At 40.7% G+C, this 27,701-nt stretch overlaps 2 protein-coding genes across 6 annotated transcripts in view; both read left to right on the top strand.

The window, feature by feature from the left end:
• The window catches only part of zgc:85932 (uncharacterized protein LOC405875 homolog), a 55,978-nt gene extending 50,648 nt beyond the window's left edge, over positions 1 to 5,330 (top strand). For both annotated transcript variants that reach the window (XM_061877538.1, XM_061877537.1), the window contains exon 20: positions 1,165 to 5,330. In XM_061877538.1, coding sequence (XP_061733522.1) covers positions 1,165 to 1,191 — 27 coding nt within the window. In that variant the 3' untranslated portion in view covers positions 1,192 to 5,330. The remainder of the gene's footprint in view (positions 1 to 1,164) is intronic.
• Positions 5,331 to 7,650: 2,320 nt separating this feature from the next.
• Positions 7,651 to 27,701, top strand: part of LOC133536876 (alpha-actinin-4) — a 97,967-nt gene continuing 77,916 nt past the window's right edge. Inside the window, exon 1 of one of the 4 annotated variants that reach the window (XM_061877535.1) lies at positions 7,651 to 8,006. In XM_061877535.1, coding sequence (XP_061733519.1) covers positions 7,881 to 8,006 — 126 coding nt within the window. In that variant the 5' untranslated portion in view covers positions 7,651 to 7,880. The remainder of the gene's footprint in view (positions 8,007 to 27,701) is intronic. The other 3 variants (XM_061877536.1, XM_061877534.1, XM_061877533.1) reach the window with 3 other exon arrangements.

Below are 27,701 nucleotides of genomic sequence, written 5' to 3'. Positions count from 1 at the left end.
GGGATGCAACTCGGTATTTTTCTTCCTCTAAACACGACGAGTTGAAGTGAAGTGAAGTGAATTATATTTATATAGCGCTTTTCTCAAGTGACTCAAAGCGCTTTACATAGTGACACCCAATATCTAAGTTACATTTAAACCAGTGTGGGTGGCACTGTGAGCAGGTGGGTAAAGTGTCTTGCCCAAGGACACAACGGCAGTAACTAGGATGGCACAAGCGGGAATCGAACCTGCAACCCTCAAGTTGCTGGCACAGCCACTCTACCAACCGAGCTATGCCAAAATGGATACATGGATGATACAGCAGAGGATTGAGAGAATGTCATGTGATCAGATGAAACCAAAATATAACTTTTTGGTATAAACTCAACTCGTCGTGTTTGGAGGAAGAAGAATACTGAGTTGCATCCCAAGAACACCATACCTACTGTAAAGAATGGGGGTGGAAACATCATGCATTGGGGCTGTTTTTCTGCTAAGGGGACAGGGCGATTGATCCGTGTTAAGGAAATAATGAATGGGGTCATGCATCGTGAGATTTTGAGTTGAAACCTCCTTCCATCAGTGAGAGCTTTGAATGGTTGACCAAATACTTATTTTCCACCATAATTTACAAATAAATTCTTTAAAATTCCTACAATGTGAATTCCTGGATTTTTTTTTCACATTCTGTCTCTCACAGTTGAAGTATACATATGACGAAAATTACAGACCTCTGTCATCATTTTAAGTGGGAGAACTTGCACAATCGGTGGCTGACTAAATACTTTTTTTGCCCCACTGTACTTGTGGTGTTCCTCAAGGTTACATTGTAGGTCCTCTCTTTTTCCTTCATGTGGGTTTTTCAATTGGTGGCCCGTTTAGTTCAGTTAAAAAAAAACTTGTGAGAGACTCACATTTTTACAGCAGATGCCCAAAAACACTGGAGTCCTGGAGACGGTCTTTGACCAGCTTTGATGCAGGATCTCCTGAAAACCAGCAGAGCGCTCCTGTTACTGATGAAATAAGTAGACTTACTGCTGGAATATACAAAATAAGACTGATAGTGAAGGGAGAAGTGTGCCCCCTTTCTGGAAATGTGGCCCTCAAACAATTTAGTTGAACACCTCGGCTGTACACCAAAGGGTTAAATATATTTGACGACCATGCTCTGCTTTGTTTCAGTGGCTCCACATGACCGTTTACAACTGAACACTCGCCTCAGCCCAGAAGATTCCCAGGATGAATTCCCTCTGCACCGTTTGATTGTATTTTCGTCGCGCTCCGGCATGAGCGCACATTACAGCCGCGCTGAGGGAAATATTTGTCAGGGATTGTTTTCGCTCATGCGGGGCCGCGATTGAAACATGGCCGCCAATTCTTCTACTCGCTGGGAAGAGGTCGCGACCCCGATCGCTGGGAATATTTTTGATTAACGACCCCCGTTTTATTGTGACTGTTTGGTATGTGTACATAGTCGTCTGCCAGCGTCATTCTTTAAACACTCTAAACATGTCCACGCTGTGTGTGTGTGTGTGTGTGTGTGTGTGTGTGTGTGTGTGTGTGTGTGTGTGTTCGTGTGTGTGTGTGTTCGTGTGTGTGTGTGATATCCTGTTGTGCTACCACTCACACTGCCTTATTTGGGCGTTGTGTGCCATACATTGCCGCACTTCCTGTCTCCTCACCCTTTCATAAATGTAACCACACATTTTTCTATTATATTTTCACTCACTTCCTGTTCAGGATGAGCTCAAATGGACGCAATGTCACACAATTTAATGTGATGTAATGCAAATATTTGTCGCAATGATGGTAACGTTTAACGCCGTATTGTGTTTCATGCTATTTCAGTGCTTCTCAATTTGTTTCTTTTAAGCAAACATTCTGCCGCCACTATGGATAACAGCACATGCTTATACTATTGTTATAAGTACACCTCTGCAGAAGATTGTATCATTAATGTAACCCAGGTGGTATACCATTGCGCACTGGTACTTGAACCCTGGTTGTCCACATGGGAGGCAAGTGTGCTGACCACCGAGCTGGCTAACTAATGTACACATGGCCCCGCCCCATTGGCCGGCTTACGTGACACCCAGGGTGTCCAAACTTTTTCCACCGATAAAAGCATGCAGGGGCCCTTTGGATATTTTTTCTTTCCAAAACCCTAAAAATATACACATTTTTTGAAACCTTTAGGGCTCCCTTTTAATTCAGTCGACGGTACCCGGAAGGGTGGCAGTCATAAAAATTAATCATATTTTATAATTTTTTTGTCAACGTTTTAATCTTGAGATCAATTTCAGAGCCATCTGTTGATGAAAAGTTGTATCTTTGTATGTTCTTTTTGTATAAGATACCCATTTTTATGAAAAACAAAAACAAAAAACTATTCCAAAAACTAAATATGCAATATCCTCCTCCCCACAAAAAATATATATTTGGAATATTTGATGTAAATCATAATTCATAACAGCATTGATTATATTTTATTATTGTTTTTTTAAAAGCAAAGACTGTTAAAAAATATATACAAAAACCAGCTTTTTTTTAACTTTCAATGTTTAAATCTCTAGATCGACTTCAGATCCACCCCTTGATTATGTGTTTTTATTTATGTGCTTTGTTAGTTTTCAGGCAAAATCACAAACCATGCAATTTTTAACCCCCAAAAATATTTCAAAGTGTAATATTTATTGTGAAGTCATTGGAGCTTTATATAGGACAATAGTTCATAACAACATAAATTTTGATTCATTATTATTTATTGAGCAATGACAGTTTTAAAGAGAAAACAGCCTGCGTGGCAGATTTGTGTTTTTAGCATCAACATTGTAGCTTTTTCTTGTTACATTTGCCCTGTTTGCTCTTTTATTTCACCTTTTTTATGTTGTTTTTTAATAGTTTTTTTTTTTTTGATTTTCAGAATATGACGCTGCCAGTAAAAAATGAGTTGCGTGCTACACTTTGGATACCCCAACGTTACACGAACTTGAAAAAATAAAATAAAGTATGGATCAACTTACAACAAACAATAATTTTATTAACATTGTTTTTTAGTCTATAATAGAGATTTAAAGTGCACCAATTTGCCTGAAATAAAAAACTATATAGTTATTTAAACCATCATTTTTTTTCTTCAAATTAGATACTGAAAATTAAACTACATCAATAAAAAAAACAATAATAATAAATAATTACATATTCAAAATGATGAGCAACATTAATTCAGGAGATCGATATTTAAATCAAAATGAGAAAGTCAGGATTAATGTCCCCCCCTTGACTGCACTATGTTAAGCATATTACATTCCCGTGAAAGTATGAATTAGATCACTCAGTGTGATTATTATAGCATTCATTAGTGGCTGGAAGTTTCCCCCTCGCCCTATTCTCACTTATATCTCACCGCATATTTGAAATATTTGCTAATAATGGCAGGATGTTTTCCATGTCCCGACTCACCTTGAACGCATCACGTACAAACAATGTCCATATATGGCTCTAAATCAAAGCTGTCCAAAGTGTGGCCCACAGCTTAAGTTTTGCTGGCCCTCAGTTTAAAGTCAAAATACAAACTAACAAAAAAGCAATAAAAATGCAATGAAAAAGCAGAAATGTTGATTGTAATAACTAAAGATATTCTGAATTATATTATTTGTCAATTAAAACACAAAGCTGACATAATCTATTAATTATAAATCGAAATAAAATAGTTCTTGTTTATTTTGTTGACGACTGACCAAAGAAATAATTAACTTAATATTTTCATAATGCATAAAAAATTATGTTGACTACCTTCCAAATATATATTTTAACATAATTAGACATATATTACACCCACACAGCCACGTCTCAACTATTTTAATCCAATCTAATAATGCTGAGCCAATCAGTGACCTCGATACTGAATGGCGCACTGAACGGTTTGGTCTCATCTATCCATCCATCCATCCATTTCCTACCGCTTATTCCCTTTTCGGGGGCGCTGGCGCCTATCTCAGCTACAATGGGGCGGAAGGCGGGGTACACCCTGGACAAGTCGCCAGCTCATCACAGAGCCAACACAGATAGACAGACAACATTCACACTCACATTCACACACTAGGGCCAATTTAGTGTTGCCAATCAACCTATCCCCAGGTGCATGTCTTTGGAAGTTGGAGGAAGCCCACGCATTCACAGGGAGAACATGCAAACTCCACACAGAAAGATTCCGAGCCTGGGATTGAACCCAGGACTGCAGGACCTTCGTATTGTGAGGCAGACGCACTAACCCCTCTTCCACCGTGGTATCATCTTGTTGCCAATAATATTGAAGTATTGATATGCTTCCTCACACCTCCAAAGACATGCACCTGGGGATAGGTTGATTGGCAACACTAAATGGTCCCTAGTGTGTGAATGTGAGTGTGAATGTTGTCTATCTGTGTTGGCCCTGCGATGAGGTGGCGACTTGTCCAGGGTGTACATCGCCTTCTGCCCGATTGTAGCTGAGATAGGTGCCAGTGCCCCCCGCAACCCCAAAAGGGAATAAGCGGTAGAAAATGGATGGAATAATGGATATTTTAAGTGTATTTTTTAGGCTGCTCCAAAAAAAAATGTATGCTTGAAAACGTTCAATTTAGACCAAAAGTCTGTAACATATATATAAAAAGGATACCAAAAAAAAAATCTACGATCAGAGTGAAGCTGCAAACATGGAATGGGCGAGGGACTACTATTGTCTGTTGGTAGCATTTCTTTTACAAAATAGAAAAAAATGGCTGCTGCTTGGTGAAAAAAGTTTGACCAACCCTGTCTCCTCACTTTTTATGAATTCACATATAACCGGCCACTTTATTAGGTATACAATCCAATGCGATCCAATGCAAATATTTTTCCTCTATGAAGATAATACTGCACGCCTTTGATTTATTTAGCAACAACTGTTGAGGCGCTGCATCTTTTTGACCTACAATTAAGTGGTGCTAAAATAAACCCAATGAATAATGAATATTTTTTTTATCAATAAACTGTCAATACAATTAAAGTGCAAATGAAAACACAGCTTCACCACTTAAGTCATGATTTAAGTGGTGGAAAAATGTATTACAAATGAGTACCGCAGCGGCCCGTACGGACCACAGCTGAAAAGCTCGCTGCCTCTACATGTGTCATTTTCAACCCCACTCGTTTTTTTTTATTGGCTCCATCTAGTGGTACGCCAATGCATTTCTTGATTTAAAGTACAGTGTTTTATTTCATTGTATTCAAACACAGTGTTACTGTTCCAACCGTGTTTAATGTTACAGTGGCCAAAATTGTTAAATATTCTTGTTAAATAAAACCTCTGCCTTGTTTTTATTGAACACCTGGGCCTGCTATGCTACTGTATTTTAATTTTGGTCATTATAGAGGTACTTGGAGAGCCAAGTTTTTTTTTTCCTGAGGTGGTACTTGGTTTGAGTAAAAGTTTCAGAAAAAGTTTCAGAACCATTTACATATAGAAGATAAAGAATAATTATTGATGCATGATTTTATTAGATTAACTTTCTTTGTCAAAACAAACTTAAGGTGTGGTTTGTTGAGATAGCTTTGCATATATTTACCCATATTAGATTTTTTAAATTTTTTTTACATTTTTTATTTTTTTTTAGTATCTTTAACACTCTAAAATTTATCAAAGTGGCTCCGTGGGTTCCTTCCGGGTACTCCGGCTTCCTCCCACTTCCAAAGACATGCACCTGGGGATAGGTTGATTGGCAACACTAAATTGGCCCTAGAGTGTGAATGTTGTCTGTCTATCTGTGTTGGCCCTGTGATGAGGTGGCGACTTGTCCAGGGTGTACCCTGCCTTCCGCCCGATTGTAGCTGAGATAGGCACCAGCGCCCCCCGCGACCCCAAAGGGAATAAGCGGTAGAAAATGGATGGATGGATGGGCTCCCATTCATCAATTTTTCTGTTTGCGGCCCCTGCTTGCATCTAAATGTTTAAGGAGAAAAAACAAAGTTCCTCTAACTGGTTCTTTGTTAACGTTCTGCTACTTTCATCACTTTGTATCATCACATGACATTATGACACCTTAAGCAATACGATTAAGCTCACACCACATCCTCCATTCTGTATGTGCTTGTGATGCTAATGGGCTAGGACAGTCACAATGTGACCGACTTGTGGGGTCAGCAGACACACACACACACACACACACACACACACACACACACACACACACACACGCACACACACACACACACACATACACACACACACACACACACACACACACACACACACACACTCCACGTCATGGTTCTTCATCTTCTGGGATATTTGAATCACACACTATAGAGTCTTGTTCACAAGTGAGGGAAGAGTGGATCGTGAGATCGACAGGTGGATCGGTGCGGTGTCTTCAGTAATGCGAATGTTGTACCGATCCGTTGTGGTGAAGAAGGAGCTCAGCCGGAAGGCAAAGCTCTCAATTTACCGGTCGATCTACGCTCCCATCCTCACCTATGGTCATGAGCTGTGGGTCATGACCTAAAGGATAAGATCCCGGGTACAAGCGGCCGAAATGAGTTTCCTCCGCCGGGTGGCAGGGCTCTTCCTTAGAGATAGGGTGAGAAACTCTGCCATCAGGGAGAAACTCAAAGTAAAAGTGCTGCTCCTCCACATCGAGAGGAGCCAGATGAGGTGGTTCGGGCATCTGGTCAGGATGCCACCCGAACGCCTCCCTAGGGAGGTGTTTAGGGCACGTCCAACAGGTAGGAGGCCACGGGGAAGACCCAGGACACGTTGGGAGGACTACGTCTCCCGGCTCGACTGGCAATGCCTCGGGATCCCCCGGGAAGAGCTAGACGAAGTGGCTGGGCAGAGGGAAGTCTGGGCTTCCCTGCTTAGGCTGCTGCCCCCGCGACCCGACCTCGGATAAGCGGAAGAAGATGGATGGATGGACTATAGGTTTTTACAAGAAAACTGTAAAAAAAAAGCTTGCAGAAACACCAATAATGAAAGGGTGATCTGAGCAGGAATTTCAATACACCGTGCATATTTATTTTTTAAGTGCATTTTCTAAAAAAAACCCTGCTCATATTGTGGCAATATATATCACTTAAATCGCAACATAAATATTAATTAAAAAGATAAAAATACATATACTGTATCAATTAGAACTAAAACATGTGTTCCCCGAACAAAATTGGCATGCACTTTGTTAAAAATGACAGTGGATGCAATGCGGTGAAAAAAAGGCTAACATAAACAACCACAAGGTGTCGCTATAAAACGTTAAAATGTTTTTCTGCGCTTTTTCCTAATAAATCCGATGAACGTTTCATTGTTTCAGCACGGGTGGGGTGGGGTTCAAGGGTCACATGAATATTCATGAGCAATGGAAGGGGCAGAAAGAAAATGTGTCAAGAATCACTAATACGCACGCTGAAATTGTACTTTCAAAATAAAAGAGTCAAACTGATACTATTACGAAGAAGGACTGATACTTGATAAGTAAAAAAATAGTTGGAGAGTAATATTTAAAGGTTTGATTTTAAAAGCAGACAGGCGTGTATCCTGGATAACAACATATTGAGTCATCAAGTAGAGGCAGGGCTAATTACTTTGTTAGGGTGTACCGGAAGTTCCGCCCCTCTCACTGGTAGGAGCGGCCGGTTCCGCCCAGCAGCCTCACCGCGCTGAGGGAAAGCTTTTCTTCTCCGTTCAGCCTCCCTGCGCGCACCGGATACTCCAGCCAGAAAAGCCCGCACTGTGACGGCCGAGAGCGGCGAGAGAAGGCCTCCTTCCGACGTCGTGCTTCCGTCCCCAAACCCGCCACTCGGTTCCGATCGCGTTCGTTTCGTGTGTTTTTTTTTGGGGTTGGTTTTTTTTGCTAACAGTCTTGCGTGGCGCTCTCCGTGTCGTTATGGTAGATTATCACGCCTCTAATAACCAATACTCGTCCGGCGGCGTGCAGACCTACATGGAGCAAGAAAACGACTGGGACCGGGACCTGCTGCTGGACCCGGCCTGGGAGAGACAGCAGAGGAAGGTAAGATAACCGAGCCGAGGTGTGGTGGGCCGGGGCGGGAATGTGGAAGAAAATGGCAGGGGAGGAAACCGGGAAGTCGGAGAGCGAAGACGGGCCTCACAGCTGCTCGGTTTGGCCCACTTTCTCGGTTCCCCATCCCCCCCCCCAGTACCTCCTTGCTGTTTCGGTGTGTTTAATAAAAATTCGACTTCTGCTTCAATTCTGCTTTATTGGGGGTGTTTTTATACCCCCTAAGCCGCCCACCAGGACGGAAACAAGGTGCCACATTGTCCTAAAAAGTCCAACTTGATCCATGCGTGCGTTCAGGGAAGCGAACGTTGACTTGTTCGGGCTTATCGACACTTCCCGACCTGCGAGCTGGGCGCTTGTGGCCTCGGTTGTGTTATCGACTCGGCTGGAGGAATTTAGAGGAGTTTGAAAAGTTTGCCGTCATCATTAACAAGCGACATTAAATGCCACTAATGGAGTGTAACGTTCAAGGCCTTCGTGTGTGTGGGCGTTCTCAGTGTTTTTTAAAAACCAGCAGAATTTATTGGGGGTGTCCAAATTGTGGCATAGGGGCCATTTGTCGTCCAGGATAGTTTTTTTTATTAGTCTGTGGTATATTCTAGGAATATAATTCCCATAAAATCATTCCAAAATTTTAAAGTAAAAGTTGATACTAATGGCAGTTTTTCTTAACCCCTTGTATGTTTTTCAGCTGTGGTCCGTTAAGGCAGGGTTCCCCAACCTTTTTTCCAACAGGGACCGGTTTAAAGTATGCATTATTACATACTTGCCAACCCTCCCGTCCCGAAATTCAGCGCCTCTCCCGAAAACCTCCCGGGACAAATTTTCTCCCGAAATTCAAGCGTAGCTAGAGGCCACGCCCCCTCCAGCTCCATGCGGACCCGAGTGACGTGTCGACAGCCTGTTTTCACGTCCGCTTTCCCACAATATAAACAGAGTGCCTGCCCAATGACGTTATAACTGTAGAATGATCGAGGGCGAGTTCTTGGTTTCTTATGTGGGTTTATTGTCAGGCAGTCTCATCAACGTTCTTTCAGCACTCCAACAACACACAACAACAGCAGTCATGTTTTTGTCTACCATAAAGCAGTTCGTCTGCCGTGAACAGTAAAGTTGTGACTGATTGATTGATTGATTGATTGATTGATACTTTTATTAGTAGATTGCACAGTTCAGTACATATTCTGTACAATTGACCACTAAATGGTAACACCCGAATAAGTTTTTCAACTTGTTTAAGTCGCGGTCCTCGTTAATCAATTCATTGTAACACAAGGTGACACTCTTAAACAGGACAATACTGTTTAGTAAGTAAAAGAAAAATGCGATAGTTTTAAAATTAATTCATGTGTCTGTGCGGCCCGGTAGCAAATGCGTAACGGACCGGAGGTTGCGGAACATTGCCTTAAGGTACCCGGTTGTAATACACTTTTCTACCAGTTGTGGCAGTAATGACAGTCTCAAACAGAGGAAGTCTCGAGCTAAAGTCAGGGATGTTTCTTAAGCGCAAAAATTATGACTTAATTGGTCAAGCTGTGTTTCCATTTGCACTTTAATTTCATGGACAGTTTAGTTTGGTAACATATTTTATTTCAATTTAGTTGATTTATTTTAACAAAACATAATTGTAAGCATATTAAGTCTATGCCATTTTTCTGAGTATATTTCTGCTTTATTGAGGGTATTTTTCTACCCCTCAGCCGCCCACCAGGACGGAAACAAGGCTCCACATTGTCCTAAAAAGTCCAACTTGATCCATGCGTGCGTTCAGCGAAGCGAACGTTGACTTGTTTGGGCTTATCGAAACTTCCCGACCTGCTAGCTGGGCGCTTGTGGCCTCGGTTGTGGTATTGAGTCGGCTGGAGGAAGTTTTGGGCCCAGGTTAAGAACTTTTGCCAATGGCAATAAAATTTGTAACGTTTATTGAACCAGTTTTATCAGACCGATGTTGTAAAGATGATTCCAGTGATATAAGTATAATTTTCTACGATCCATACTAAGAAAGTTATGAACTTCCAAAGCCAGTGGAAATGCCCCAATGTATGGCCAACTTCTTCAGTACAAAGACATTAGAAGTGGGTGTCAGATTTTAGGTCTGGAGTTTGTGTCCAAAAATGTCACAACTTTCTAAACACTTACCCCAATTTAAAAAAGGTTGGTATCATCGGAAAGCTTTGCCAAACAAAGAAACAGAAAAAGAGGATTCAAAGTTAAGGAGTATTTTTATTTAATTAAAAAAAAGTGGCGGAAAATTTGAGTCAACATGGCTGCTCAGAGTGGACTTGTGAGTCACATCAGAGGCGACCGGGCAATCGGCACGTCCCATAAAAATCAGTGTGCGATTCGATCAATTTAAAAGCTTTTTGGCAGACTCACTGATAAATGTGTATCCTATAAAATAACAGGGATTCCAATGAACATTTTACTCGACGTAGATGTTTTGCAGGGGAGTTTTGTCAAGTGTAAACGTGCCAAATTTTGTCAACGCTCTGTGGCGCAAGTACTTGTTCAATCCAGAAAATTTGGATAGTCTGGATAAACTTGGATATGTGTATTACGTCATGAGTATTGGTTTACAGTGGTGATAAAAACAACGAAAAGGCAGTTAATCCCTAATATACCACAAAACTCACACTTAGGCTTTAAATATATTACGTTTTATATTTATTTCATTTTTTTCAAAATGAATGAGATCAGTCTTAGTGTAATTATTCGGGGATTGAGTAGTTGCTGGAAGGTTCCCACTCATCCTGCTCTGGCATGCCTGCCACCATCTGGCAGCAGATCTGACATAATTCTTCATAATGTACGTTTTTTTGCACCAAGTCCCATCTCAGAAAACACTTTGCTCTCCAGGTGTATTAGCTAACTTATAATGACCAACATTCAAATACAGTAGCATGATAGGCCTTCATTTTCATGAAAAACAAGGCAGAGATTTTATTTAACAAGTGATATTTAATATTTTGGCCATTGTAACATTACATACGTTTTGAACAGTAACACTGTATTTGAATATTTCATTGAAGTGATCATTTGGCATACCATTGGATGAAACCCACGTACCACAGTTTGAGAATCACTGTTGAAGGGTGTATCTTTGTTTCGACAGTCCTTGAACGCAACACAATGTACAGGAAGGTGGTGTTCTAAGTTCAAACGTTTGGGGAATGTTGTTTGTTGACTGTATTTTCCCATGGTACATTTGTTGAAATAAACTTTAAACTAGAAAGCGGGGAAAAATACAGCAACAAGGCACAATGAAAATAAAACCTGAACTGTTAATAAAAATAAGATTTCTCTTTACATGTTTGTTTTATCTATCTATCTATCTATCTATCTATCTATCTATCTATCTATCTATCTATCTATCTATCAGACTTTAGTTTACATTTTTGCATCAACTATCTGTGCATCTATGGCTTGATCAGTCCATTCATCTCAATCACCTGGTGTACAATACTGTAAAACAATGACTATTTAGGGATAAATTAATAAAATTACATGTGCTGTTGCAACTGAAGAAGTTGTGGTTAGAATGCGTGAAGAGCAAGAAGTGTCATATGACAAATATTCCAGGGGAAAATGGCTAGATTTCAAGTGATGGTGGTTGTTACAGAGCATTTTTATAATATTAATAATGCATATGTATATTTTTAGTTCCTTGTGTAGGGGTTTACGCTTAGTTGTTGCTATTTCATTAGTGATGCAGCCTTGTTAATATTGCAAGTGGAAATTGAGCCCACCACATGCTGAAAGTACTTTGCAGAACCAGAACTGTCGCAGGTTGTGCTCATTTTGAAATGAATGCATGAGAGAAGAGAATACAACAGTTTCCAGTCCTCCGCAGGGAGTGTGTTGGAAGAATAATGGGGAAGTATTGCTCAACAGTGTGGGACGATTGTGTGTATCTGTGTCTTTTATTCACTGGTCATATGACCGACACACTGTGTCGTAGTGTGCCAACATGCCAAACATTCATTTTGCATTTTGATCGGCCACTCTTCCTCACTCACTGTCAAATCCGACATGTCAGTCTGCTCCTTTCAAAAAGTTATCCTGCGTGGACGCTCCAAAGTCTATCAGAGTTCTACCTGGCCAATCATTGACAGCTGTGCAAACCATAGCATTCATTGGCGGTTGCTTATTGGCGTTTTTATTGATAAAGACCTAAAAAAGGGGGGGGGGGGGGGTCTGACCCACCTTGCAGCGACGCTAACTGGATGTCAGGGAGGGGCTGGGGGGATGACGGCGTGGGTCGAACGAGGGTACATTCCTGTGGTGTGTCCTCGCTGACTGTGCCAGTCGTTGTGCAAGCTGGCAAAAAGCTGAGCAGTGTGTCTGTGACGACGAGTGGGAGCGGGAATTGAACGGGAGCATAAATGGCGCACGGTTCACACCCTTTTTTAAAGAAACAGTCCACAATGATTAGGAGTTAGCACAGGGGGGTTGAAAAAAAACCTACATTCCTATAGTAGTTATCTTTTCGGGAAGCACAAATAAAAAATGGGCATGTCTGATGCAACGCTGAGGATGGGCTCCAACAGCTCCCTCGCTTGTTGCTTCACGAGGAAGTTAAATGAGGGCGCGGCAGATGTGTGGACTCTTGTCAACTGCCATCAAAGATATGATAGAAGAGAGATGTCTCACTCATGAGGTGCCCAAACTGGCCCCGCATACAGGAAACATTCAGGAATGCGAGGTGGGACACTTTGATACTCTTTGAAACAATCCATGATTTTAGACTGAGGTCGAAGTGTGAGGGTTTTTACTACAAACTGTATTGTGATTATCAGTCAAGTGCAACATCCAAACGCTCCATGCACAGAAATGATCTCAGCACATAAAACTCATGTCATACATGTAATATTACAACAAAAGGTACAGCACCAGCAACAAATACAAAAGAATAATGCTGCAAATGCCTGAAACGCACACAAAGAAACCCCAAAAATCAACTCCAGGAGAGAAATGGTGCAAGTTGGCAACAAAATGGAAATTAGCCAGGTTTAATTTGTACTGGGAAGTCAGAATTTATGAGTTCCTAGTCAGAACTGGAAAGCCTCGTCGCGTTTCATACTCAGTCGGCGAGTCTTTACCACCCTTGAGTTGGCTTTCAAAGATAGCTGACCTGAGTGTAAACAATAATGGCAGCTTCTGTAATGGCCATTATTAGCACTTCTGACTAGATTTTGTTGCACTATATCATCCATATATGATGTATTGATGGATACACAGTAAAATAAATTACTTTTTTTTCATGCGGCATAATTAAAAGTTTTAAATAACTATCAATGGCGTCTTTGTGTTCCTTCCTCATCCACTGTGTTTGAAGGTTGCGGAAGGAGAGCTTAGTTGTCTAGAAGTTGTTTATACTCCGGCAAGGCAAATGCAAGAATAGCTTTCGTGGATGTGGCCGTCATGATTTCCGACATGGTCACTGAAACGCTCATAGCTCGGCCGGGATCTCAATCCTAGCGCCGAACTCCAACTTCTGAGGTAAATGGAACACGTCATTAGCCAGGCGAGCAGGAAATTAGCCAGAGGTTTGATAACTTAACATTATCTTCATAAAGGTGTAATTGTATTTTTTGTTTTTTTAAATGATGTAACCAGCTTCCTTTGCTTACACAGTGGGACCTTGATTTACGAACCCCTATATTTGCCAATTTTTTGGTTTACAAACTCTTAGATTACACCAAATATGCTTCTCTGTGTGAACCATGTCTCTGTGTATGAAAGCTTTGTTCATTTTTTGCCCCTTCCTTTCTCCCCCTTTTTTTGCTCCCTTGCCAATGTTTTTGTACTGTAAGTGGATCTTACTTTTTTAAATGTTTATCATTGTTGTAATATGTTTTGTTAAAGTTAAGGATTTTGGGGTTTTCTGTTAGTTTTGGAGGGCACCATGGGTCATCCGTGTTTATGCACGTGTAGGCATAGCACACTGCACAGTTTAGCTAGTCGTTAGTTAACTCATCACCTCCTTGTTATGTTTGTTTGATATACAATACAGTATAGCACTTTATGTTGTGTTCAAAGTGTACAAACCATTACAAAATATAGACTTTTGTCGAGACTGGAACACGTTATTTATAACAACATTGGAGAGATGTGGCAAGGCAATTTATAGAGCACTAGTTCTACACAAGGCAATTCAGAGTTCTTTACAGAAAATAAACGAAGGAAAAATAATTCTAATTAAAATAAGAAAATACAGTCATCGTAAAAACAATCCTAATTAATCAAACGCTGTAAATAAAATAATTTCAGTTGCCATATGCAGAATTAAATAAGTGTTTTCAGGCTGGGTTTGAACATTACCAAGGTTGAGGCATGTCTCACAACTTTAGGAAGACTAATCCAGAATATGGGAGCGTAAAACTGAAACATAGTTTCACCATGTTTGGTCCCAAATCCGGCCACCAGCAGGAGACCACTCCCTGACGTTCTCAGAGCTCGAGATGGCATGTCGGAGATGTACTTTGGCACAAGACCATAAAAAGACAAGGAGAGCTGTTTAAAGTCTATTCTTTGGGCAACAGGAAGACAGCGCAGTGACCTAAGCTCTGGACTAATATGGTCGCATTTACTGGTTCTAGTCAGGACTCGAGCAACAGCATTCCGGGTGCACTGCAGCTGCTTTCCAGCTTGCTTAGAGAGCCCAATTGCTTCACTATACCTTTTCAATCTGCAAACCATGTTCAAGAACCAGTTAAGTTTGTAAATCGAGGTTCCACTGTACGCAAGAACAAGTAGCGTAACAAATGTACAACCCCACCTTTCACTGTGTACCCAGCGTGTTACAGGTGAGCCATGTATTAAGTCTTTCTCACTGCTGATAGACGCGGCACGTCGACGCACGCCCGAGTGCGCCATGGCGCCGCCATCCGCAACAGTCTTAGCTTCGCAGTTGGGCTTCACATATTTCGAGGAGTCAAAGAGGAGGGGTGTCGTGCAGGTGCAAACGAGCAAACATAAAAAAGCAGCAAAAATAACTTGCTGTCACTGGCGATTGCTCGTCTCTGTTTGCTGGAATGATGCACCACACTGGTGAGAAATATTAGCGCTACTGTACACCTCATAGGGGCTAATTCTCTGAAAAAATAAAAGTAAGAAATCGATTTAAAAACCCTTGTTTGCATCATCGTGCTGTTTTTACTGGGCTCCCATCTATTTAATTTTTTACAAGGCCTTTCCAGTCTGCGGTTGTCTGGCAGGACTGGAGTGGGGGCTGCAGGGAGGGTGCGGCGACGGCTGTCATTTAATTCAGCTTTTTTTTTTATTGTTATTGTAACATTTCTGCTTGTCTGATGGTGAATTATTCCAAGTGGTGCTGCCGTGTTGGTTTGTTCTGAGACACCAGAGCCAGTCCGTCGAGTTCTGCTTTGTGCTTAAAAAACATGTTCAGTCAGGCATGTTTTAAATGACTGAATAAAATGAAAAAAAAAAAAATTGCATATGAGAATCTATTTCTGAGTGTTCTGAACTCCCCGTTTCCATGCAAATGTTGCGTTTGATTCAAACCAACAAAAGACAATTATCTTGTGGTTGTTACGCAACCACTAATCCATTTTTATTCTGTATTTTTATTTCTTATTAATTATCAAATATGTTTGCTCTTCGCGGTCCAAACCCTCCGACGGAACTTAACGTGCACTTCCCCAAAATTCTAACCTCGTTTGGGACGGTTTCGCGGATTTGGGAGATTGACCGTGCCAGCAACCTGAGGGTTCCTGGTTCGATCCCCACCTCCTATCCACCTAGTCATGTCCTTTGTGTCCTTGAGCAAGACACCCTTGCTCCTGATGGGTCGTGGTAAGTGCCTTGTATGGCAGCCCTCCCCATCAGTGTGTAAATGTGTGTATATATGTGGAAAGAGTGTCAAAGCGCTTTGAGTACCTTAAAGGTAGAAATGCGCTATACAATTATAACCCATTTACCATAACGGTGATGTTAGGGCTGGGCGATATGGCCTTTTTTTAATATCTCGATATTTTTAGGCCATATCGCGATACACGATATATCGTACACGATATATATGTCGATATTTTGCCTTAGCCTTGAATTAACACTTGACACATATAATCACAGCAGTATGATGATTCTATGTGTCTACATTGAAACATTCTTCTTCATACTGCATTCATATATGCAAATTTTAAACTTTCATGCAGAGAGGGAAATCACAACTAAGTCAATTGACCAAAACTGTATTTTATCAAACATTTATTAAGCAGTGGCACAAACATTCATGTCATTTTAAAACAGAAAGTGCAAGATAGTCATAGACATTTTAAAACAAGCTATTCGTGCACTTTTGTGCACAATGTCACTGAGATGACATATCAAAAGAACACTTTTTGTACAGAACGCCATTACAATAGTTAAAAACAAATAAAGTGCACTTGTGAATGATGTCACACAAGATATTTCAATAAGTGTCACATAAAAATGAGCTGCATATCAAATAGTATATGTCCAACGGAGATGTTGACATGTAGTTTCAAACACTCCTCATTCTCTAGCGCAGGGGCGCTCACACTTTTTCTGCAGGTGAGCTATTTTTCAATTGACCAAGTCGAGGAGATCTACCTCATTCCTATTTATAATTTATATTTATTTATTTATGAAAGAGACATTTTTGTTAACAAGTATGGATGGATGGATGGATGGAAGTTAATGGTGTTTAATGATAATACAAGCATGTTTAACACACATAGATTCCTTTCTTTCATGAAGACAAGAATATAAGTTGGTGTATTTGATTCTGATGACTTGCATTGATTGGAATTAGACAGTGGTGCTGTTAACGTCTGCATTTTCAAATGGAGCAAAAAAAAAGTCCTTTCTGTCCAATACCACATGAAAGTGGTTGGATTTGGCATCTCATTTGTCCAACTTGCATACTCGTTTTTAAACACTTTGTTTTGAGAGTAGCATATGTGTGTGGCCCTTTAATGTCTGGCAGCAGGTGAGTGACGTCAGTGAGTGTGCGGGTGGGCAAGCAAGTGAGAAAGCGGTCGCTGAGGGCGGGGGAGAAATACATTGGCATCAAACTCCGTAGCTTGCTAGCTTGTGCACGCTAGCTTTCTGAGACTCTTATTTTGATAGCACAGGCAGGATGAAACCGGTCTTTTATGGTGAAGACAGGAACTGTGCAGTCGGTCTTTAGAGTTTTGACAGTAGGTATGGAGTCTAGAAATAAAATGTGTTTCTCTGCGTCCGCCCTGTTAGTGATTTTTTTCTTAAATATGAGCTCGCAGCAGCCAGCGTCATCTCACAAGATCCTTGGGTGCCGAGAATGTCAAACAACTGACGAAAGTGAAGTCTTGGTATGATTGATGATTGCTCATTTTTATGTATATTTTTTAATGACTGGCTTGAGATCGACTGACACACCCTCCGAGATCGACCAGTCGATCGCGATCGATGTAATGCCCACCCCCGCTCTAGCGGGTGAGTTTTCAAATGATGCTACAAATTAGCGGTGCTGCTACTTTTGGTAGCAACGCTTCTGCCGTATAAATGTTCCAACATGGTCCTGCTTGAAGCCAAACCACCGCCAGACGATAACCCTGTGCTGTTTTTCTTGGGAATTAATTCTTCCTCCATTTGTTACCAGATTCGCACCTTCTCTCTCACGTATTACCACTCGTAACACATCGTTAGCGTCACTGCTAATGTTACCCATGCCGCTACCTCTCTGCTCGGGGAGGGCGTGTGACTTTGCACGCGTGATATATGTAAGAAAGTGCGCTTGTTTTAAGTCTCTGTGTGAAGGAGAGACAAGAAAGTGTAAAAAACGCATGCAGTGTAATGCCCGCAGGTAAAAGCAACTGTGGGAGAACGTATACTCGAATATCACGATATAGTCATTTTCTATATCGCACAAAGATAAACCCGCGATATATCGAGTGTATCGATATATCGCCCAGCTTTAGGTAATGTGCTAGGCAGAACCGTGATTGGTCGGCTTACATGACACAGTGATACCTCAGTTTTGAACGAAAAGTTCCGCCAAAAGATTGCTCAGGGTTGTAAACCGTCTCAGTTATTGTGTGGTTGAACTAGAACAATTTGGTTGGTTTAATTGAACTGTAAAAAGTGCAAAATAGTCCACCTCTGGAAATAAAAACACACCTTTCTTGCTGAATGTATATTTTGACAGAAAAACAATAGTACTGCATGTAGTAGCTGCTTATTGTTTGATGCTGCAAATGATTTGGTCATTTAAGCCTTTTTAAGTATATTCTACAATGGGTGAACTTAAATTGTTTACTTGCAACTTTGACTTGTTTTCTTCCAGTTTGTTGGTAAACCGTGATGATGATCAATTGTACAATATTCTGAGGCAATTATACATTTCATATGATGTATCACAGTTACAAGCGGCCCAGGATGAAAAAGAGTTTCACCCTCCGGCCTTGTGACTACTACGCAGGAGCATAATCCAGGCTTTGCCGTGGCCTCCTTACTTAAAATATATTCTGTAGTAATAATAATTGAAGAACGGGTCACAGTCCCTCCTTAAACGGAAGACAGTGGTCAAGCCGCGGATGTCCAAAGTTTATTCCCCCTATGCCGCACTTTGGACTCTCCTGGTCCAAGCCTTGTTTAAATATGATGTCATGTGTGATCACGTGACCTCTTGTGACGCACTGACAGGACTTGAAATGTGTCACTCAAGGCCCGCCGGGGTCGTAATTTAGTCAGGGTTGTTTACTCCACTTCAAGTGAAACAATGGTTGTGTTTCTATGATAGGTTCCGTTTCATCATACTCGAGTGCTGTCAGCTGGTCGTCACGGCGCTGTTGATTGGTTCTGGCTTTAGTCAAATCTAATGAGCCACTCCTTTATCTTGCTTTGACTTGTCGGACCTGAACGTCGCTGAGCTGCCAGCTTTTGCTTCCATCGCCAGCTGATTTCAGCTCAGCTGTGGGTAAATCCTTTCCCCCCCTCCCTTTCAGCTGACCACCATCCACAAACGGATCCAGCAGACAGCCAGCCAGAGGACACAGCAGTGAGGAATGTAGCCCCCCTCCTTCTGTCTTTCCATATCTGTGCAGCCATTGGACAGCGTGATAGAGCTCAGGCGGATGGAGGGGTTTTTGTTGGGGGGTGGCTGCAACATTCCTTTGGTGGCTCATTGTAGACTGCCTGGCCAGTAGGAGGAGGGGTATTTTCTATAAAGCGGGGTGGGCTGTCCTGTTTTTTGCCCGACAGAAGGGGAACTGAAGGTTTGTAGAACTGAAGATGTGAAGGGAAGATCCCAGTATGGGCGGAGCTTCCACCAAATATTTGTGTGCTTTTCAGAGACCTTCTTCCCGCTAACGCTTTTTGAGATTAATGCTCGACGGCCGTGTGGCGGCCTGGCCTGAGCTGAATGCGTTCTTTATTGAAAGAGATTTATTTCCGGTCTGTTTGTCCCACTCCTGCTGTAGGCGTGGACAGCGTGGCCAGAGGGGCGCGTCTGCTGTGCATGTCGCACGCGCCATGAATCACTCCATTGGCTTCACGCTGACACAACCTCAGCTCATCATCATCTTCTTCATCACCGCCGCCGCAGAGTAGATTTAGTCAACCGCGTTTCCCAATGATCGATTCAAATTGCAACGGCAGAAATTCGAAAGCTGCTTCCGGGGCGACTGCCAATGTCTTGATGGTTTTACATTTGAGCTGAGATTGACTGAAACACTAAATAGTTTTTGATGAAAATAACCGTGTGATTGGAGCTGAATGTTTGGGTCGGGCTACCAGCAGGAGCGTAAAGATACGCCATAATCACGGTTCAATACGCACATTAGTCTTGAGGTCACAGTTGGGTTTATTTTGGGTACAGTTGGAAAATAAAATGCAAAACATGAAACTGCTTTGCTTGGTTTTTGCAGTTAAAGTAATCCTGATGAATACAACTCTGTTTTAAGAATTTGAAATACTATTACATTTTTTAGTAAATGTTAGTTGACTGGCCTGAGGTAGATGGTACCCATTATCCCTCCCCAGGTTAGGTGCATGCTGACCGCTCAGCCTGTCCTTTGACCCAGAAATATTTTCGATGCCTATCAAGAGTCGCGTCCTTCAAACTTTCATTTTGCCAGTGCTTCTTTACCCCTCTGAAAAATGGACTCTAAAAACCGCAGAAATATTGTTCTATAGGCGTACGCTCAAGATTTCTTGGGTCGAAAGTGTTGCCAAAGACGCAGTCCTAAACTGAGTCCAGAAAGACAGACCGCTCCTCCAACATATAAATCGTGGCCAGAATAAGTTTCTGGGGCACATTATCCGCAATGAAGCCATTGAAGATCTCTCTCTCAATGGGAAAGTTCACATGAAGAAAGCCAGAGGAGGACAAAAATGACAGTTTCTGGAGCCACACCACGCCAAGGCCAGAACCATCATTGACACAGGAAGACCTCAGCGTGCTCCCTCCACGTTCAAATGCTATGTCGTTCGTCAAGGCCCGTATGTGGCGTGGCACACCAAAGGGAGAGTCCATGAAAGTACCATTTCGGCTGAAATGCAGCAAGTTCCAGTCTGTAACCCCGTTCCCCATCTGTATTCAACAATAATAGAACACTGCTTTCCTCTTATCCTCTGTTTACTCATTTCACCCCGAAAGCTACTGTGTGTGTTTAGTAGGGATGCAACGGTGTTGTAGACGGCGCGGTATTGCGGTTTCAAATAATGCCGTGACATATTACCATATCAAAGGAAAACTTGGTGAGTGCCGTTTTTATCTGGCGCTTTTGCTTTGGCTGGTCTGAAAATAAACCACATTTCCCATTTTGTGGATTTTTGGAAATTCTCTCTCGGAATACCAGCCCAGATTTTCACCGCGCACACCATATGTTGCCAAGTTGTCGCTGTATTAGAGACACTATAATTTGTACTAACATTTCTTTTTTAAATAAACTCTTCAAAAATAACTAGTACAAAGCGTACATTTTATTTGTTATGGGTCCATTTTAGATTAAAACAAAAAGCAGAGACTGCAACACTAACAAACAGACAAAATAACCTTGGCAAAAACATAATCTCTGAGGCGGAGGTAATAACGCACACGTTCTGTCGAGGACACTGCACTGTGGCCTTAATACTGTGACATTTTGATACTGTTATATCCCTAGTGTTTAGCAATGTAAGAGGGTTCGCAAACTCTGGCTTCTCCTTGGCACTATGCCTACCTCTGACTCCTGCTAGGCAGAGGATGTGCCACGTTAAATTTGTTTACAGAACAGATATGTGACTACTGTTCATCGCACTTAATGGGAACCACGTAAGGTTTTTATCCGTACTGAACAATCACATGACTAACATGTCCAATTTCACCAATAGCTATCAGCAAATGAAACTGTAAACGTTAGACCTCGGGATGTGTTGACTGATCGATTATTAATCAGCATCGGCCAATGTTTGTGAAAAATTGATTAGAAGGGGTGTAAAAAAAAAGGTTGTTTACCTTCCTAATCAATTTTAATTAAATTGATTAAAATGTTGTAATTTGAAACCTTTTTTTTTTTTCATCTGTCCTGCCCAGCCACTCGGGCAAATCATATTGTTGATGTAGATGGTTATATCTGCTGTGTTAGATACTTTTCTTTTTGCTTTACTTGTATTTGACTTTATTAAATGTTTCGGTAGACTTTTATTAAACAAAACCACATTTCTTTTAGGTAATATATATATTTGTCAGAGCTGGTATCTATTTTATAGAGGCATATAGTGAATCATAGAACTGGCACCCAGTGTTATTAAAAAAGTAAAGATTTTGAATCATGATTCGAATCTAATTTGAATTGTTACCCCCAATAACCAAATTGTGTGGTGACCAAAGAATCACAGCCCTCGTGATCGGCCACTGCTGACTTATGCCTTTCAACGCTACTTTATTTTTATTAATTTGATTGACAAATGCGTCTATGAGCTAACTATGTATTTCAGTACTCAGTTATTTAACAATAACCACTTCCATTGCGGAAAATAAACTGCATTACTTAGTATCCTACTATTATCACGTAACATTATCATTGGAGGATGAGGTTAAACATGTTTCCCACAGTAAGGCATGCTAACCGCTAACCTGGCTTGAAACAACACAAGAAGTAAAGACTTTGGGAAGTCTACATTTTTCATCGCTTTTGTTTGTGTTTACAAACTGTTTAAATGAGTAATAGATAATAGTTTTTGCTTTTTAGTTATGTACTATTGACTCTGTATGTAATAATAGAGAATAAGGAATTTGTTTAAATGTTGTGTTGCTATTACACTGTCAATGGCACTGACTATAAATAAGTTAAAACCTTTACTTAAGACGTGATCGGTGTCTGCCAATCTCACTCGTAGAAGGTCTGCATCGGAATCAGCAGCATAAATCCTGAACAAAACATCCCTAATTAGAACGTATGCTGAGTGGCACTCAATCTAGTTAACATTCAACAAAATGCCCATCTGAACGACTCCGATTTTATACGCCACTTTTGCAGTCAGGGCCTTTGAAGATGATATGAGGTTAGTTTCCTCTCCCTGCACTTTCATACAAACAGATGCACATTCCACTGTAAACCTAACATGCATGTTTTGTTTAGAATAAACAAATACAAGCACAGGGAGAACATGCTGCAGTGTGTCCTTCTCCCTGCTCTCTCCTCTTGACTATCAGCATCATCTTCTGTCTCCATGGCGGCAGAGTGCAGCTGGCGTGGACACATTGCGTGGGGCCTCGCAAAGCCTCTCCTTTTCAGAGCTGCCGAGCGTATTTTTGGATACGCCACTTAAGAGCAGGAGAAAGGTGCTCAGAAAGACGCTCCGTGAAGCGGCTTGGAGGGCGCGTGAGTTACTCCGTGAGGATCTGTCCACCCGACCCACCTCCTCGCCACTCAGCCAGAGATTATACCCCGGATCAGATGACAGGATTATATCCTGATGTGACTGAGCAGCACCGACTCGCATGTGAAGCGTGATTTGTGGCGGTGAGGCCGTTCATTATGCTAGTTTCGCTCGTCCTGATTTCCGCAAGAGTTAATCAGGGTTCTGGAAAAAGCTGATCCTAACTGGGACACTGGCCGCAGATGAAATATTTAGGATGAATTGTTGTTGGCCTGCAGGTTGCTGAGCTCTGCTTGATGCTCTCCAGATGCATCACCTCACGCATCACTCGTCTTCACGTTTCAAGCTCCTCCCTCTTGTCCTCCTTTTTTAAGACACGGGCAGGGGGAGGTGGTTTATTAATTTGCACCTTAGCCAACACTGATTTCCAACTCTGAGCAATTATCCAATTAGCGGTCTTGTCTTATTACTGGAAGTCTTCTGGAATCTTAGCTATGAGCATCTTCTGGTTTCTCTGTCCCTGAGACTGTGAAGACATTTAATAGAACATTGCAACTAAGGAGGGGCAAGGTTACAGTGTTTTCCACAGGACTGCAATCTATTTGTGGTAGTGGGTTTCCAGTGGGGTGGAGTAATTGTCTAATTTGTATTCTGTAATTAGTCATGACGCATGAACATGTTCTTTTTATTTTGGATTCCGGGTGGGGAAAAACCTCAAAAACCAAACTAAATGTTTAAAAAATTACTGTTCTGATGTGGGGAGGCGCTCACAGCAGCACCCGCTGTTTGTTGAGAAGACCGATACATGCTTTTATTATTTTAAGGTCTTATCTTGAATTTTGTAGTATTTTTCACTGTGTTGTTTTACTGTATTGATTGAATGTATGGTGTGTTAGTGTTATTTATTTAAAACCCCTTCTCGGGACAAGCATTAGAAATAATACACAAAAAAATGGATTCACATCCAAATCGCGATACTTATTCATTCTGATTGTAAGTCAAACAATTTTTTAAAATCGATAATGATAAAAAAAAAATACAATCACAAAAAGTGTTTATATATATATATATATATATATATATATATAAAAGAGACAAACTACATTTCTATAATTTCCAATACTTTATTTAAAAAAATAGCATACTGGCACCATGTCCTTTCGACTTGCCGAATAAAACAAGGCAAGTGTTACACAAAATGTTATTTTTTTTATAAAGTGCACCATTGTCATATACAATAGCAATAATTTTGCACAGGAGAATTTCAAACCTGGCTACTACCTATTCCAACCATTCTGCAATGTTGGATGCTGAATGTATTTCCTCTAGTGGCATGATCTTAAGGCAGATTGACTTCATGTTCCATTCGTCTCCAATGTAGTGGCATGTATTGCCAAGGTGGCTACACTTGTCCACACATCAGTAGTGAGAGCAATTTTGCTCTGGGTGGCTTTTATGTCAGTCTACACAGCATGGAACGTCCGCTCGTACTTCCTCTCCATCAGTTTGGCAAAATGGTTCCTCGAGGGAAGAGTGTAACCAGGGTTGAGGATGTGAATCATTTGTCTAAAACCTTCATCCTCCACCATTGATAGTGGCCTCATGTCAGTTACCAACATATTCAGGATAGCATCAGTCAGTGCAGCCGCTTGCCGTGGTGCGCAGACCTTCCTTTGTACCAAGTCTCTAATGCTGGCTTCTTTCTTTCTGAAATGAGAGAAACCATATTATGAACGTACATAATTACATCATTTACATGTAACTCAATACATACCCAGTTGATTTAATTAATAATCTCTGATGTAAAAGACAAATACGCCACCACATTAAAACAACAGCTAAATTAAATAAATGGACATTGGAGTTGCAGAATACACCAATAACAAAACAGAAGTGTAACTCATCAGATCAGAACTGGGTCAGATATTGTACACGTTTCTGTTCTGAAAAATAAGGGATTCCCTTTAGGCTACCTCTGAATAATAGCATGACATATTCCAGCACCTTCATAACGTTTAGTTATACTAAAACATCACTCAAGTCTAAATAGATTTATATAGCTTTATTGGGCCATTGATCCATTATGAAACCACCCTGAGATATTTCTGTCCGTTACGTTCATACGTGCGTTTTCTTTCTCAAAACGGAGTCAAATGTGCAACAAAGGGATAACGGTGACGTTACTCACAAAAAAGCTGAACTTTTGAATTAATGCCTGTTGCGACTCAAAACAACACAGAAAATGAAGTCACCGCACTATCCAAAAAGTTCCTAACACTCTGAAAGTTAATACACAACAGTTGCTGCTGCGCGTTCTTAAAAAAAATCTCATTTAAAAAAGATTAAAAACACACAAAGACGGACACAACGGATCAATATACTCTGACTATGGACTTAAAAAAGTTACGTACTGTGAGTTCTTCCCTTCATCCATGGCTCCTCTTCAGGTGCTCCCGAAGCAATGTAGTACTTCCGTGCCACTCGAGGTCCAGCTGCACATTTTGCAAGAAATGTCTTCTTTGAAGTCTTTAAAGTAAAGTGTTCCGGCACTTTTGATGACTTACTGTAGGCCGTACAATTTTCTCCATTGAAGCAATAACCTCGAGATGTTTCTCCGCTGAGCTATCTGTACTGTTTCCCCCCGCCATTTTTCGAATGTTTCTAGCAAAGGCGACGGCGTGGTCACGTGAGCTGCACATAACACATCATTGGCTGGCACACTGCCACCACATGAGACGTAGTCTCGGCGCCGCCCTGGCGCTGTTTTGTACTGTTTTTGTACTTATTTTGATTATTGTTTTTCAGCTGTTTGTAAATGTTGCAATTTAGAAATAAATGTTTAGGGGGGGAAAAAAAAGAAAAAAAAAAGAGGCTAAGCGCATGCACATTGCATACATCAATGGATCCATGACTAAATTAATCACCAACTATTTTTATTATCGATTTAATCGATTAGTTGTTGCAGCCCAAATATATATACAGTATGTAGATATATATATATATATATATATATATATCTATCTATCTATCTAGGTTCATGGCTGGTGAGGCACTGACTTCATCACAGTCAGATTTATAAACATATGAACCCCAAAGAGTATCTTATTCACCATTTGATTGGCAGCAGTAAATGGGTTATGTTTAAAAGCTCCTACCAGCATTCTTTACAGGTACAAACTGTAGCACACAAAAAAACACATTTAATTAATAAAAACCTTATTACGGTCTTACCTTTACTTATAAATGAAGTCCATGCACCGCTCCTTCTGAATAAACGCACAATAACTGGTTTATAGAAGTCTTCCTTATCTTTCTTCAGTTTTATAAGTCTCTCTGTCTTGATGGAGATCACTGTCTGAAGCAAATCTTTTAGCTCCGGCGTTGGTCTTCCTTTAATTATTACCTCCTGCTTCGATTGAAAGTCCAGTTTAGAAAACTGTTTTATTTTGGATATGTAATCATCCGTGTTAAAAGTCCAGGGGAGAGGAAAAAATAAATGATCGCTGCCGTTGCACTTGACTTGCTAACTGTAGCATGTTGTCACTCATTCTGCAGCCGAGTAATAGCAAGAATGATCCCTGGGATCACTAGCGCCCTTTAGCACCATGAGGCGGAAGAACAGGTGCCTCACACAGTGCGTCTTCACAGTCATTTTATGATTGCACAGCACAAGAAATACGTTACACACTTACAGTTGTTGACAAAATACACTGTACATTATATACCTCACCTAACTAAACTATGGAAATGTATAATATAATTCCTATAGCAATACGGTCTTACTGCACAGCAGGCCAGCAGTTAGTCGAGTCATTGCGCAATCCATGGTGAGGTTCAACTGGCTGCTGACTCACCGCAAGTCTCTTCTCAGTATTTGAACGGCAAATGTGAAAATTCAGCGATTTTGATTACAAATAATCTAAAACTGGTGAAGTTAAATGGAAAATAACGTTATAAAGTATAATCACTGGATACATATAACAATTTAATCATTTTTTTTCTTTTTACATTTTTTTTCTTTCCATGATGGCACTAGAGGCACTGCCTCCCCTGACTGCACGTCATATATATATATATATATATATATATATATATATATATATATATATATATATATATATATATATATATATATATATATATATATATATATATATATATATATATACAACCTGCTTTGAAAAATGTTCATTATGATTATTATACCAAATAATACATTTCGAGAATCGGTTTGAATCGATAATCGTTTCTGAATCAAATCGACTCCCCTGGAATTGGAATCGGATCAAATCGTTAGGAGCCCAAAGATTCACACCCCTCAGAAATATGCAACAACTATAAACTCTCTGTATAGCACATCAGTTTCATTAATAGTTTTGGAACCATCTTGAACTATGTCGTCCCTATTCAAATGAAATAATTGTATATTCTTTGATGTTACAATCTCCACAAGTGTCCCAAAAAAGACCTGAAAGGGTTGCTAGTCACTTTTCTGAAGTCCCTATATGAGTTTTATGAACGATCAGGTGATGCCAAATTTATTTTTGGCAGGCCACCGATGTATGATAAGCACAGATTTGTCAATTAACCTACCCTGTGATCTTTCATCCGATACTTGTACCAAAAAGTTTGTATGGATCAGTTTCTGCGCCTTAAATTTCTCTAGGTTGCAGCAACCAACAGAGCCATTTGTTTCATTGTTTCAGTGCTACTGGTTCGCTGCCTAAACGGGTTGCCAATGAAATGAAAGTACATTAAAACAAGAGTTTTCCCAGTTTTGTTTAAAGAAATCCAACAAATAAAATATGACTTTCCCCCAAAGATTCCCATCTTTGTACTGAACGTATCTTCAAATTCTCA

This window comes from Nerophis ophidion, linkage group LG18 (genome assembly GCF_033978795.1).
Source record: "Nerophis ophidion isolate RoL-2023_Sa linkage group LG18, RoL_Noph_v1.0, whole genome shotgun sequence".
NCBI classification, from domain to species: Eukaryota; Metazoa; Chordata; class Actinopteri; order Syngnathiformes; family Syngnathidae; genus Nerophis; species Nerophis ophidion.
Note: the sequence above shows the minus strand (reverse complement) of the source record. Positions and strands in the feature narration are given on the sequence as shown.